Source organism: Gossypium arboreum, chromosome 5 (assembly GCF_025698485.1).
Source record: "Gossypium arboreum isolate Shixiya-1 chromosome 5, ASM2569848v2, whole genome shotgun sequence".
NCBI lineage: Eukaryota > Viridiplantae > Streptophyta > Magnoliopsida > Malvales > Malvaceae > Gossypium > Gossypium arboreum.
The window spans coordinates 30361008-30377803 of NC_069074.1; the positions used below are offsets into that span (position 1 = coordinate 30361008).

Sequence of the window (16796 nt, forward strand, 5' to 3'; positions counted from 1 at the left end):
AGCAAGAGGCTCACATAATCCCACTAACACCATTGATTCACGTGATTAAACGCACTTAATAAGTTTTAAATCTAATCGTCTACAGTGTTCTAGTTCAATTCGATCTAGGTCTCAACTAAACCCCAACATGACTATCTAAGTCATCAAGCACTAAATACAGAAACAAATCTATCAGAACTACAATCTTAATGAGTTGGCTCAAGACATCTAGAGTGGGCGGATACTTAGCAGAAGAGTCCACAAAACCCTAGAGTTCGCCAAAACTTTGTGTTCTCGAAATGGCGAATCCCACAGAGTTCACCACTAAGCCAAAACAAATACTTTACTTACTCAATTCTACCATTGACTTTACCAACTAATACGCTAAACAGTATCTTGATATTAAGCCTCCGCCGAGCGGGCTGTTACAGAGAGGCTTTTGACAGTGAAGCGTAAAGGCAATATCTTGATGTACGGGATGGTTTTGACTCTTTGCTACAATGGTTTTCTCAGTATTTATCTCTGATTGTTGAGTCTGTTGTTTCTATTAAGCTTGGTGTCTTTTTTTCTACTTTAAGGTCATTTTGATGTTTATTTTCTGAGTTCTGAGATATATTCGGGAGTTCTCTTGTTGGGTGTTGGGGTGTATTCGAGTATGATTGCTGTGTTTTGGGAGTCCTTTTTATCTTTGAGCCTCTTTTCTTCCAGTTTCCAGGGCTTTTCTCTTTTTGATACAACATTTTAAGGCTGAGCAAAAGAATAAAAAATTATATGAGTTGATTTATGTTTTTTAAAATTAAATTATTTTTTTTGGTGTATTGAACTTTTTTCTTTTGAAGTTATAACAGTAATAATGCATTCAACCATTATAAACAATAAATAACTCAATAACTAATAACCTAGACATTTTACATCAGGTGGGACACGAACTTGAGACCTCAACTTTGCCATTGTCATTGAGCCAATACCTCGTTGAAGTTTTCATCGCATTGAATCGAAAGGAAAAACAAACAAACAAGTGTTTGATAATTATAAGGATTTAAATATACTTATCCTTTCATAATAAAGCTTTCGATAAATTTATAAATTTATTTTATTGACTTGGCTCAAGTTAAATAAGTGTCTCAGTCAATGCATAAGCTCCTCATCACAAGTATATAAACCTAAATTTAAGAAAAAAATGAATTCAAAAATTTTAGCATAAAAAAAAATTATAGTTGGGTAATCAAAATAGAAACACTCTCACATTTGGGTGAGCATTCATTTAATTTCCACCATAATCTAATATTACAGAAGTTAGATTTTTCTCGAGCAAAGTTGGAGAAACTTCACTAATTCATTATTAACGAAAAGGTACTAATGTTACAAATTTACCAGAACTTTGTGCAAGTTAGGCTACCAACATGGTTATGTAGGCTCAACTCGGCTTGAGTTGAACTTTGAATAAGGGGCATTGGTATAAAGGGCGCATTGGTCACATACCTGTCGTACATATGAGAATTTGGTGAAACTTTATCAAGTATCCATTAAAAATATGGAAAGAATATGGAAACAAATTTTATATCCAAAATGATGAAATGGAAGCAAAAGATGAGGATATTCACTAAGAAAACTAAAACTTACCATGCCTACAAAGGTGATCAATTTCATGACCTTCATAATATAACTCACCTAAATGTGGTAGATTTATCAAATAAAACTTGTAAGTACCCAAATTTACCCGGGCCCAAAACCATTAACCAGCCCAAACAATTAAAAATATATATATAAAAACAAAAAAAAATAATTAAAAGTCCAAGTCCGATTTCAGCCAATATAAGCCCAATGACAAACCCAAATACCCATTTACAACGGGGCCCAAGTGGCCCAAAATCAAAACATTTTCAGAAACCCTAGGTTCCTTAGGTGCGCCACAGCCAACACCCCCGCGTACGACCTCTGTGCGCCCATAGCCTGGCACTGTACCATCCGTGTCACAGCGCACCACATCACCTCCTCCGTACGCCACAGCTGGCCAAGCACTTGCAAGCAAATGCAAAAACAACAACACAGCAAAGAGAAAAAAAAAACAAAGGAATTTGTATTTTCTTTTCATTTTTTCTGTTTTCAGCTATAAAAGCCATGTAATAATCAATGTATTTTTTTCTACGCACACTGAAATAAAAATACCAAAAAAAAAAGAAAAAACAACCAAATTAGCAAAAGGTGATTTCGAATGCCTCATACTTTTCTCTCTTTCAAATTTCATTCATCTTTCTTGATTTTGCATGTGATTTCTTAGCATAATAAAATCAAAACGAAGACTTACTTTCATGTACGAGCCACTGGAATCTATCATCTTCGATGGCATTGAAGTTTGAGACAATTTCAAGGCTGAAATTGCCAAACCGTTGCGCTAGATTTTGAACAAGGGAAAAAGGGGCATCATCGGAGATCATCATTCATCGTTCGTAATGATGAAATGATGGCTGAGCGGCGTAAAATATTTAGGGTTCCCTTTCCTCATTGTTTAGGCCGAAATATTGAAGTTTTAGAGGCTTTGCCCTCTTTTAATTAGTGACGTAAAACGCTGACGTTTAAGGCATGTATCTATAGCCATGAAACGGTGTCGTGTAGGCCTGTCTGACCCGATCTGTTTCCTTTACCCTTGGGATTCATGTGTTCCTATGGGGAGGGATAATTTCGCATTAGGTCCTTCCCTTTTGCACATGTCTGCAATTGTGCCTTATGTATTTTGCTGTGTTTTTAATTTGACACTGTAATTTGCATGCGTTTGCAATTTGGCCCACGTTTTAACACTGCGTTTTGGGATCTGGATTATTTCTAGCTTTGGTCCCTTAGCATTTGCGCGCATTGCACATTAGTCCTCAATTTAAATTTCAAAGATTCTTAAATTCTCCCTTCTATTTAAACCTTATTTTAATTAAGTTTTTTTTTTATCATTTCTTTAAAATTCATTTCATAGTCGTTTTTTAGTTCTTGTTTAATTATTTTTATATTTTGAGTAACATCGATGATTGTATTTTGCTTTAAAATCATTGTAATAGCCCATTTTTGCCCGGCCCATTCTAGTATTTAAAATAATAAACACCCAAAAAATAAAAATAAAACAAAGTCCAAGTCCAGTACAAAATTACAAACATATAATTTGGCCCAATCAGAATGGCCCATTACTTGAAAAGATTTAAGGTCCATCTATAAGCTTGACTCATATGGAAATATAATCTTTAAGGATATGCAATCTTAGATATGATATGCAGTCTTACATATGATACAATCTTAGATATGATATGCAATCTTAGATATGATATGCAATCTTGAAGATATGATCTTGTAATCTTGGAGATTTAATTTGTAGAGATCCTTTAATCTTAACCGTTGATGTAATTGATCTGTACCGTAGGATTTGGGGAGGTCAACTATAAATAGAGGCCTCTCCATTCATAGTAACACACTTGAGTTTTGGGAAGCAATAAGAATTCTTGAGAGCATTTACTCAAATTTCTCTCCCTCTTGCGTTCTTACTCTCTGTGGTTTGTTCTTATTTTATTCTTCGTCTATCTTAGTTTTTCAACCCTTTTTATATTTGAATTTCTTCATTTTTCAAATATGTATATTTATTCCTATCTTTTATACATTTGATTATGTATTTTATATATTATAATATTTAACCTTTTATATAGTTTATTTTCAAATATATATTTTCTATGCATGTATATATATTATATTATCATTTCATGTATTTTGAACTATTGCATTATATTTTTATAATTTGTAAATGTTCTATTTATTCATTTTTTAGTGTATGTCATCTATCTTATTTGTGCATAGTTTCATTTTTTATATGCTATGTTTAATTATTTCTTTTATGTGCTATTTTATGATATATATTGTTGTATATTTTTGCATGTATTATGTTTTTCTTTTAGTTTACTCATGTTTTTATTTGTTTATTATCTTATATTTACCCTAGTATGATTTTTTCATTAAACGTATGTTCATGTTATTTAGTTTTGTCTTAATGATATTATTTATGTTTGTATGGAAATGTTAGAATATTTTGTACATCTATGCTTCATGATGCATTAATATGTCATCCTAAAACGTCATTTAAAATAATATTCCAAGGTTTTTTTTAGGCAATGCTTGATGTTTGGAAACTTCGAGAAAGGTAGTGCCCTAACTTACTAGGTTGAGACTTTTCTCGTTGAATTCGAATAGTCAAGCACCTTTCTAAGTGATTTTGAGTTTTCAAAACTTAAACAATTATTTCGAGATTTCAAAACATAGTGTTCTAACTTACTGGATATGGCGTTTTGTTGTTTCAAGATAGAAATTTTCGAAAGATGAGCTTAGTTTCGAAGGTTTTAAAATGTTGCGTCCTAACTTACTGGATATGATGTTTTGACTCGTTTAAAATAAGTGAGCCTTAATTTTCAAAATTGAGACATTCTAATTAAAAGAGGTTTGCATCTTAAAACTTTCAAATTTCCGACATTAAAGGCACTTGATAATCAATTAGGTACCAAATTTTGGGCGTTACGAGGGTGCTAACCCTTTCTCGTACGTAACCGACTCCCGAATCCGTTTTCTCGACTTTCGTAGACCAAAATTAATGTTTTGAAACAAAACATTTTATAAGGTGATCTAATCACACCTAAAAATATTGGTGGCGACTCCCGTTTTTGTTTTTCATAAAGTCAATTCCCATTTTCCAAAACTCGATTTAAAAAAATAGTTTCAACAGCTTGGCGACTCCACTGGTGACTAATAAGAGAGTCAAGCCGTGTAATTGATTATCTCCTGTCTTAATGTCAGAAATTAAAAATTTTAAAATTTAATCCTCTTTGCATTACATGTGTTTGTATTATTACATGTGTTGCTATATTCTGATACGCATTGCATTTGCATGACCGTTGTGGTCACACCCTTAAGTGGGAGTGAGAAGCTACGCCTTCGTGAGGTTTTCGCCTCCGTGCAGGATAATGGATCACTTTCAGGATACATCTGTACCTATGGTTTCGCGAGATTTTCATCTCCGTGTAGCCGTAGGGAAATGTATTCCCCTGAACTAAACCCAATTCAAATGAGCCTATAATGGGTGAGGACCGAGGAATCTGCTGGTTTGGGTACCTCAAACATTAGAAACAAACCACACATAGAAAAACTGTAAGAGCTCAATATAGATAGAATTATACTTAGGTTATCTTTGTGTTTATTAATATCATATGATACTGACTGTTTTCTTTCTTTTGTGCATGTCATTTTGCATTTAAAAGGTATCGATTTACGGTCAGTTTCTAAGTTAAAAAGTTTTATTATGGAGAATGGACTTCTTGATAGAATGGAGGGCAACGCTAACGTCCATAAATGGTCAAAGGAAACATTGAAGGATACACATCAGAATTATGGGGTTACACTCGCATCAGCGTGGCGCAAAATAATCTCCAGGAGTCAAAGGAAATATGGGATCAATAGAGTAATGAAGCCAAACAGTTGTTCTACAATAACTAATGAGACTTGCAGTATTTGCTTGACAAGAGGATAGATGAGCAATTCAAAGTGGGTGTGGGAGTATTGATGGACATTCCTACCATTATAGCATTTCTCTTTCATATGAAGACGATTGCCATGTGGATGGTAAGGTTATTGGAAGGAAAGTGATTGATAGAGTGCGTGAGACCTACAAAAATGAGTTGGATGGAAAGAATTTTTCCTATGATGGTAAAAAGCTCGTTTACTATAGGACCGCTACCAAACAACAAGCTTGAGTTTACTGTTGTACTTATCAGAAACAATGGAAATGCAAGCCCCGATGGCGTGAAAGAAAGCGATTAAAGAAGACCATATCATACAAAGACCTTTAGAGATTAGCTATGCTGCGAAGGTACCGAGGCAGGATGCTCTGCGTGGGTAGAAATCTGAAAGCTCTTAAGAAACATTGAGGATATAGGATATTATTTTAAGGTAGCACATTGCAGGACGGGATACCTACCTGTTCGCTAATCTATCTCAAAATAATCAGAACAACTTCACAGGTATTGGAGGAGGTGCCCTTAGCTGCACGGATTACCCCAAAGGTGAGGTCGTAGCTCAAACTCAGGAGGCAGCTGATTATTTACAGACATTGGCGGCACAGGCTGACATATTGAGCACCAATATGAGCTACAATCTAATCGTGGCCAAGAGTTTGTTTTGTTGTTAAAACTTTAGGCATTAGCGAAAGCGTATTTGTAATCCATTTATATGTAAAGATATTCTTTTTCTAAATAAAGTTTTCTAAATGAGATTGAATCGAGATCGATACCTTTTGCATTCATTTGTATCTTATAGCATTTCATTGCATCATTTGCATTCAAAATTATAAAAAGACCCTAATTAGTTAAAGTTATTAAAAAGAGAAAGAAAAAGAGAGAGAGAGAAGAGAGTCACAGCTAAGTGAAAAAAAAGTTGAATGGGAATTAATGACGTTCCCTTACGTATCCCCGACTTTTGTGTCAGCAGGGATAACTTACCTGGAGAAGGAGGTTTGGAAATGAAAATCATCCCATCAATGTCATACATGAGGAAGGGACTGAACAAAGAAACCTTGAGGGCATTCGCCCTTATGAACCGGGAAGTTCTTTAAACAATTGGACTACAGAAGAACTTCCTGTAATCTTTAGGAATTTTACGGAGTAATATTCAGAACACTCTTGTTGCTCTAAAGCCTAGGAGTAATGAGATTTCTTTTGAGAAGTGGGCTCATGTTCAGACATTTTTATTTTCAATAAAACATACATTTATTATTTATGCGAGTAAATATTCTTTCATTCTGATTCTTTTGACCTTTGACATTCTTTATAAATTCTCATTTCCTGTAAATAATCATTCTTGAATTCATTTATTCCTTGTATATTCTTTTGTGTGCCTATCATAGATCCCTAGATATCAATGACACGAACAACGATACTCTGATTGATTTCCTTTTGAGCTAAATATGTGTTTAGAGGAATCTCAGTATTTTGAAGGTGACAGAAATTGTGACTTGTTTCTGAATTTGTTGAAAATGGTTTTTACCCCATGAAGTGGTGGTAGGAAATATAGCCTTAGAGGAAGGAAAGATTGTGAAATTAGAATTAGCTGAGGAGACAAAACAAGACTATTATGGGAAATCAAAAATGTGGTCCAAAGACGCATGCAGGAGGATTTGTAATTGCCAGGATAAACATGAGGTTTTGGGGCACTGTTGGTCCACCATGGAAAGGGATCGCATCAGTTGTACAATGAATGCCAAATTTAAAGGAGTCAAGACTTATGAAATTTAAAGGAGTCAAGACTTATGGGGCATGTATGTTATGGGCCCGAGCTCGTCAAAAGTTTCAAGCTGACAATGACTCATCTTTGTGTACGTCAACTACTCCATTAAGAGGGGGAGATAGCTTCATATGCCAATATTACAAAGTCAAAAGTCATCCATTTTAAAAAAAAGATTATATATAACTGCACAATGCCAAAAGTTTACAGTCTTTTCAAAGATAATGCGCCATACCACAGTACAACAAAGGTTCCTAAAAGAAAAGAAAAAGAAGAAAAAAAAACAAATTACAGAATATGACCGAGACTGGTAAAAATTGGCATAAGAAACTACCGCCTACTCTCTATGCTTATGCTGGGGCAAACACCTTCAATTCCAGTTGTTTCAAAGGTTCCAACCATCATCCTTGGAATGGGTGCATTGTTTAGCTTTCCTGAGCAGTCTGATGTGCCGTCAATAGCTGCAATGGTTAGCTCTAGGCGGTGGCCATTGATTTCCAGCTATGGGGCATCAGGCCGTACACAGTCTCTGAAGCTTAAAATGATAGATTCTTTCTTCAAAACCAGTTTCTGACAAAGTGGGTGACGGTATCATGAAAGAAGCTCTCTTAGACTTCTATACAAGTTTAGGGAAGAGGAAACCTGATCAAATTATTATTTTCAGGGATGGGGTTAGTGAGTCTCAATTCAATCAAGTTTTGATCAAGTTATTGAGGTTTGCAAGTTCCTTGACGAGAAGTGGAACCCTAAAGATTGTGGTTATTGTTGTACGAAAAACCATCATACCAAGTTTTTTCAACAGGGATCTCCTGACAATGTGCTACATGGTACTGTCATTGACAACAAAGCATGCCATTCAAAGAATAATGATTTTTACCTTGGTACCCATGCTGGAATGATCGGAATCATGAGGCAGACCCACTATCATGTTCTCTTAGACCAGGTTGGGTTTTCAGCTGATGATCTGCAAGAGTTTGTTCATTCTCTATCCTATATGTATCAAAGGAGCACCACAGCCATATTTGTTGAGGCTCCTATTTGCTACGCTCATTTGGCAGCTTCACAGTTGGGGGAAATTTATGAAGATTAGGGATGCTTCAGAAACATCATCGAGTCATGGTGGGATGTATGCTCTGGGAATAATCTCTGTACCTTAGCTTTCCAAGTTGAAGGATAAAGTCAGTAACTTCATTCTTGTCTGCTAAAAATCATTGAACCATCTTTTTGTAGGGTTTGACAAACAACAGCCAGGACTGCTGCTGGGACAATCCCTTTCTCAGGGTTTATGAATCAAGATTTTTCCTCCAAGCTTTGATCGAGTCAAGAATTGAATACCTCTAGTAAACTTAACTTGAAAGTATTCATCCTAAGCAAATGTACAAAGAATGGATGACACAGACTTATGACAAAGAAGGTTCGTCCAAAAGAATTTCATAAAGAAAACCTTGTACTGAAAGAGATCCTTCCCATGCAAAAGGATGCCGAATTGGGAAGGGCCATATGTTGCGAAGAGGGCATTCTCTAGAGGTGCACTGATTTTGACAAGAAATGGATAGGAAGAATTTATTTGATCCAGTGAATTCAGACTCGGTCAAGGAGTACTTTGTCTGAAGGAGAAGGGAAGCCAAGGTGAAAACCCGCAAAGGGCACTTTGGGACTTCTATTTCAAAAAAAAGGAAAAAAAGAGAAAAAAAGAGAAAAAAATAAAAAGAAAAAAAAAAGAGAAAAAAGAAAAAATGGAGAGGCCAAGGTGAAAACCCACAAAGGGCGCTTTGAGATCAAAGGGGTTTTGAGTTGAAAACCCGAAAGGGCAGCTCAAATTTGGAAAGTCATGCAGTGACCTTGCTATACCGGATTCGACGAGAAGTGAAGTATGTTACATATCGAGGCATCAATGAATTACTTCGGATATTTTATACACATGTTGAACTCAAGAATGTCTTTATGGAGCTAGTGTATAGACGCTCGAGCGGCGATATCTGGGGCATCTGATTTCTGTTCTATTTACTATCTTTGGATTCTTTTTCTTCACAAAGATATGTTCTCAGGTTAATCTTTTTGCATTCCTTCCAATAATTTGTCCAAATCTAATTATCCTCAGGATCAATTTATTTGTCTCCCATTATTCATAAAGCATGTAGCATTGAAATAATGATAGATGAACTAAAATATCTTCACAAACGAAGTTTTGCATATTACTCTGGAAATTTCTAGATAATACAAGAAACTGAAACAAGACAATTGTTTAAGGAATTCTTATATGTATGGGTTGGAGATACTCGAGAGATTTTCGTCTTCAGTCCAAAAGGTGGTTGGACGTTTTAAGCAATATTGATCTTAAGAAAGGATCATTTCATAAACATCTTCAGTGGGTTGTAACATTCGGGGAATGGTACGGTAGACCAAATTGATGGAGAAGATTCGAGGCATACGAGCAGAGTATGATTGATATGTCGAGAAGAACGAGGTGGAAAGCTCGATAGATGAATGAGTGATGACATCCGAAATAGGAGTTATTTTCATAAACATTTTGCATCATAATATGTCTAATTAGGAGCATTTGACTCATTTCGATCATGGCATCTTAATTATTTGGCATAAGCATAAATTCCAAGAAATCAATTCTACAGGTGGATTCCCCAGTGGACAATGTAGCAATATTGATTGAAAATTACAAAATTCAGCGCCTTAATCCCTTAAGTAGTAGGGTAACAGGTTAAATTTGCAGATCTTATCTCCCCTAAGTAGTAGGGTAACAGGTCAAAATTGCGGATCTTATCTCCCTAAGCAGTAGTGGAGCAGATGGAAGATGTGCCTTAACCCCCTAAGCAGTAGGGTAACAGGTTAAAGTATAGCAGATCTGGCCTTCAGGTGTTCACGCTGAAGTAGATCCAAGATGATTTGGCATCTCTGTATTGTCAGATAATAAATCGAAGAAAAAGATTTGGCATCTCCATATTCGACGGAGCAGATCGAAGACATAGTGGATCTGACCTTTGGATGTTTTCACATCGAAGCAGATCCAAGATGATTTGGTATTCTTGTGTTTACAAGGAGCAAATCAAAGACATAGCAGATCTGACCTTCAGGTGTTTACAATGAAGCAGATCCAAGATGATTTGGCATCTCTGTATTGTCAGAGAACAAATCGAAGAAACAGATTTGGCATCTCCATATTCGACGGAGAGAAGATCGAAGGCATAACAGATCTGACCTTTGGATATTTTCACATCGAAGCATATCCAAGATAATTTGGCATTCTTGTGTTTACAAGGAGCAAATTGAAGACATAGTAGATCTGACCTTCAGTTGTTTACACTGAAACAGATCCAAGATGATTTGGCATCTCTGTATTGTCAGAGAACAAATCGAAGAAACAGATTTGGCATCTCCATATTCGACGGAGAGCAAATCGAAGACATAGCAGATCTGACCTTTGGATGTTTTCACATCAAAGCAGATCCAAGATGATTTGGCATTCTTGTGTTTACAAGGAGCAAATCGAAGACATAGCAGATCTGACCTTCAGTTGTTTACACTGAAGCAGATCCAAGATGATTTGACATCTCTGTATTGTCAAAGAACAAATTGAATAAACAGATTTGGCATCTCCATATTCGACAGAGAGCAGATCGAAGACATAGCAGATCTGACCTTCGGATATTTTCACATTGAAGCAGATCCAAGATGATTTAGCATCCTTGTGTTTACAAGGAGCAAATCGAAGACATAGCAGATCTGACCTTCAGGTGTTTACGCTGAAGCAGATCCAAGATGATTTGACATATCTATATTGTCAAGGAACGAATCGAAGGTAGTAGATTTGACATCTCTGTATTCGATGGAGAGAAGATCGAAAACATCAACATGACAATCCTGAGTTTGCAAGGAGCAGATAGAGGACCATGAAGTCTGAAGCTGATGAGACCAGGCAAAATGGGTCCTTTTATAGTCTTTGCTCTATTCTCGTTACACGACAATGAGTAAAGAGGGGCAACTGTAATAGCCCATTTTTGCCCGGCTCATTCCAGTATTTAAAATAATAAACCCCCAAAAAATAAAAATAAAACAAAGTCCAAGTCCAGTACAAAATTACAAACATATAATTTGGCCCAATCGGAATGGCCCATTACTTGAAAAGATTTAAGGTCCATCTATAAGCTTGACTCATATGGAAATATAATCTTTAAGGATATGCAATCTTAGATATGATATGCAGTCTTAGATATGATATGCAATCTTGAAGATATGATCTTGTAATCTTAGAGATTTATTTTGTAGATATCCTTTAATCTTAACCGTTGATGTAATTGATCTGTACCGTTGGATTTGGGGAGGCTCAACTATAAATAAAGGCCTCTCCCTTCATTGTAACACACTTGTGTTTTGGGAAGCAATAAGAATTCTTGAGAGCATTCACTCAAATTTCTCTCCCTCTTGCGTTCTTACTCTCTGTGGTTTGTTCTTATTTTATTCTTCGTCTATCTTAGTTTTTCAACCCTTTTTTTATTTTAATTTCTTCATTTTTCAAATATGTATATTTATTCCTATCTTTTATACATTTGATTATGTATTTTATATATTATAATATTTAACTTTTTATATAGTTTATTTTCAAATATATATTTTCTATGCATGTATATATATTATATTATCATTTCATGTATTTTGAACTATTGCATTATATTTTTATAATTTGTAAATGTTCTATTTATTCATTTTTTAGTGTACGTCATTTATCTTATTTGTGCATAGTTTCATTTTTTATATGCTATGTTTAATTATTTCTTTTATGTGCTATTTTATGATATATATTATTGTATAATTTTTGCATGTATTATGTTTTTCTTTTAGTTTACTCATGTTTTTATTTGCTTATTATCTTATTTTTACTCATGTTATTTAGTTTTGTCTTAATGATATTATTTATGTTTGTATGGAAATGTTAGAATATTTTGTACATCTATGCTTCATGATGCATTAATATGTCATCCTAAAACGTCATTTAAAATAATATTCCAAGGTTTTTTTTAAAAATAAAAAAATAAAAGGCAATGCTTGATGTTTGGAAACTTCGAGAAAGGTAGTGCCCTAACTTACTGGGTTGTGACTTTTCTCGTTGAATTCAAATAGTCAAGCACCCTTATAAGTGATTTTGAGTTTTCAAAACTTAAACAATTATTTCGAGATTTCAAAACATAGTGTCCTAACTTACTGGATATGGCGTTTTGTTGTTTCGAGATAGAAATTTTCGAAAGACGAGCTTAGTTTCGAAGGTTTTAAAATGTTGCGTCCTAACTTACTGGATGTGATGTTTTGACTCGTTTAAAATAAGTGAGCCTTAATTTTCAAAATTGAGACATTCTAATTAAAAGAGGTTTGCATCTTAAAACTTTCAAATTTCTGACATTAAAGGCACTTGATAATCAATTAGGTACCAATTTTTGGGCGTTACGAGGGTGCTAACCCTTCCTCGTACGTAACTGACTCCCGAATCCATTTTCTCGACTTTCGTAGACCAAAATTAATGTTTTAAAACAAAACATTTTATAAGGTGATCTAATCACACCTAAAAATATTGGTGGCGACTCCCGTTTTTGTTTTTCTTAAAGTCAATTCCCGTTTTCCAAAACTCGATTTAAAAAAATGGTTTCGACAATCATTATTGTAATTTTTTTATATAGCGTATCATTTTGACCATTTGTAATATTTTTACAAACGTTTCTTTTGTACATTATTATACATATACAATTCATGATTAAAGTTAATTTTATTTCATGTATATTATTAATCTTATATTATTTTATACATATAATTTCTTTTAAATTTATTCTTATATTTTATTATATAATCCTACATAATATATCTTTTAAATTATTATTATATATGTATATATTTATTGATACCTATGTTTAATCTATATACATCACTAGATTCATGTATTTTATATACAATTTTTCTCTTTGTATACCTAATTATATTTTTAAATCTTTTACATATACGATTTATGAAAAAAAGTAATTTAATTTTATATACATTATTAATCTCATGATATTTTTTACCAATAATTGCTTCTAAATCTATTTATGCATATATATGTTATGTATGTGTATTTCCTAAGATTATATTTTATTATGTCTTCTTGCTATTCTTTTATATTTTATATATTATTCAAATTTTCCTTTATCGAATGTATTTTAATAAATGTTTTTAACATTTTATATATTATGTAATTCAAAAATATTCATCTGTAATACATATTTTAATGATTGCATATATATCTTTAGTTTGTTTTACAAATAGTTTCTAATTTATCAATTCATCAATGCATATATTATGTTCATCATTATTTTAAAGTTGTCTTATACCATAGTTTTTTTTAATTATTTTTTTGGATATTTTGTATTGATTGTAATGTATTAGGCTATGTATATTATCGTTGTGCTAATTTTTTGCGTTTTCTTTATTGTTATCTCGATTGTTCTCCATACATGTTTAGAAAGTTGGTTTCATCTTGCTTAAATTAGCTAGATTCAATTGTTTGATTAGATTGATTAAGTAAGGTTATGTTATCTTCATTCATCAATTATTGTATTTTATGCATGCATGTTATCCTATGTTTTCATTTTTTTTGTTGATTTACAAATGTCGCTTTATAATTTCTAACTCTTAAAAATCAATTATTTCATTCTATTTCAAGTAAAATTAATGCGTTTTGAGCTATTTCTACAATTGTTTATTTGAAAATCACTAAAACAAAGGTAATAATTGATGTTTGGGAACTCGAGGAATCGTGCCCTACTGTGCTGGGTTTCTATTTTCCGTTTGTCCAAATAATCAAATATTCCTTTGAAATTTCATCCGTACTTTCTAAATTCTAAAACAAGGCAATGTTCAATGTTTGGAAATTCGAGAAAGCGTGCCCTACCGTGCTGGGTTTCATTTTTTTTTTCGTTGGACTAAATAAGCGAACATCCTTTTGTAATTTTCAAATGTATGGGCTTTTAGAAATCAAAATTGATCGTAGTTTCGAGCGTTTAAAGGATCGTGTCCTAACGTGCTGGATGTGATACTGTATTCGTTTGAAACAAGCGAATCTTGACGTCCAATTTGAGTCATTCAAGTGTTTTAAAAGAAATCGTATTTCAAAATATCTTTTAGAAATAAGGACATTATTTAATCAATTCGGTACCAATTTTGGGCGTAGCGAGAGTGCTAATCCTTCTTCGTACGTAACCAACTCCCAAACCCGTTTTCTCGACTTTCGTAGGCCAAAATTCATTTAAATGGAATAAAATATTTTAGTAGGTGATCCGAATCACACCTAAATAAAAAGATTGGTGGCGACTCCACATTTAGTTTTAAAAAGTCGATCCCCGTTATTTTCAAATCCAAAAATGGTTTCGACAAAACTCACTTAATAATTTATACTAGCTCCCTAGATTAGGTCGGATAGTATTGGAATGTAATTAATAAATATATTTTGAAATCCATCAAATATGAACAATGATTAATAGTTGTAATCTTAACCATGTCAAGATTTAGTGAAAATCTTACACAAAATTAAGAATGCTGCTAACCATGTTGTATATTGAAATTCTAGTCACGATATTTAAAAATGACATTGATTGTATAAACTTGGGTGGGAGGGTGGGGGAGGAGATCCACCTTAATGAGTTGATCATTTCGATGCAATGAACTTGAAAAAGAAAAAGACAAAGGTTTGATGGTTATAGGGATGTGAATGCCATTTTACCCTTTTCTTTTTCTATAGATAGGAGGGCAGCTTACTTATATGAATAGATTTATGTGATAGAAAAAGTATATTATTTGTTTTCGGGACAATGAATTGAAAGAAAAGGAAAAGTAAGGACAAAAGTTTTATAGTTATAAGGATATAAATATAGTTAGAACTTTCGATGAAGTCATAACCTTGGTTAATTAATAAAATCTTATTGACTTGGCTCAAGCTAAATAATTATAAGCTCCTTGACTTGATTATTTTATGCTATAAACCTGTGTATAAATATGTGTGTATGGAACCCTGCATGAAGCACAACACAAGCAAATAAAAAATCAGACTCAGTATATAGCTGAAATTTGTATAAACCAACTACAAATGGCTTCTACTGCTACCACTGAGTGCACTATTACAAATGATGCTGGCCAGAATCTAGTATTGGCTTTGTCGAACTACGAAACTGCTGCGGAAACGATCCAGAATACAGAAACAGCAACTTTTACGCTGACTATGCCAGCCATCTATCTGAACGGAGCTCTTGTGTACGAAGTCGGTCATAGCCTCAGGTGGATCATTTTTTGGACCACTGATAATCAGGTACATATTAATCTCTCAGTTTCTAATTAATTCTTTCCCATGGTATAGCATCAGACTGACTTCACTTTTTCAAATGGTAATTATATTAAAGCTTAACTATTTCTTTTAAAAAATAAAATATATTATAGCATATATGATAATCCATTCATTTATCAATTGTAGGTCTCTACTAAGATGTTCAAAATTAATGACCCCATTGATTGGAAACAAGTTGCAAACAATCTTAAATACGGCCACAAGAGCGAAGATCGGATTATTTATGCCGATTCTGAATACACCGCATGGGCAAGTATTGAACCAAATTCCAAAGGTCAAGTATTAACCGCCAATATCTATGCCAGTTCCGTGCCTAAATAATCTAGCTTTGCTTTGATTAATTGCTCTCTATCGTATCTAGGCAATTTATGAGTGGTGATGAGGCTGTCCAAACAAAATAAAATAGTTTGCACTACTACTATTTTCTTTTATATTATGTAATACTATATTTAAATAAATTTGACAGCCAGCAATAAAAGATTGCCATGTGTGCTTAGTTTGTTTCCTTTTTCGTTGGTGATAAAATCATTATTTCTATGATTGATAAAAGAAAAAGCAAATTAAAAAATATATGCATCTTCTCTTAATTAATTTATTTTATATATGTCATAGCTCTAAAACAAAACAACTTTGATAAGCCAAATTTAAAAATAAAAAGAGTTTACCTCTCCAAACTTCTTGACAAGAAATGGATTCTACTCTATTTACTCTTTTTTCTCCGCCTAATCTCCTCTCAAATTATACACAACTCTTCATTCTATTTAATTTAATCTAATATAATTTGTTCTGATCAAGCCATTAATAATTAAAGAGTCTGACCGGCCAGTGACAATGGAGTCCATCAATTTGAAAGTTTTGCTAACAAATGAGTCTAGAAGTCAAACCTATTCCCTTGTTGGAGGTGTAATAGCCCAAATTTACCCGGGTTTGCAAGAATTAAATTAATTAAAAAATAAAATTAAACAGTTCCTTGATAGTCCATTTATAATAGCCCGTAGGCCCAAAATTAGAACTACCCAGCAGACCCATTTACACCCTACCCCTGATACTCTAAACCCAAGATTTAATCGGCCCAATTGGCCCAATCTGCCTTCAGCTTCAGGGAACCCTAGTTAGGGTTTGCGCCGCAAGTATTCCAAGCGATGTG

General features: G+C 33.6%; 1 protein-coding gene across 1 annotated transcript; it reads left to right on the plus strand.

Moving 5' to 3' along the window:
• Positions 1-15296: 15296 nt before the first annotated feature.
• LOC108452787 (uncharacterized) lies at positions 15297-16145 on the plus strand. The gene is made up of 2 exons (XM_017750577.2): positions 15297-15613; positions 15776-16145. The coding sequence occupies exons 1-2, from the start codon at positions 15395-15397 to the stop codon at positions 15968-15970; spliced, it is 414 nt and encodes a 137-aa protein (XP_017606066.1). The 5' UTR covers positions 15297-15394; the 3' UTR covers positions 15971-16145.
• Positions 16146-16796: the final 651 nt, after the last annotated feature.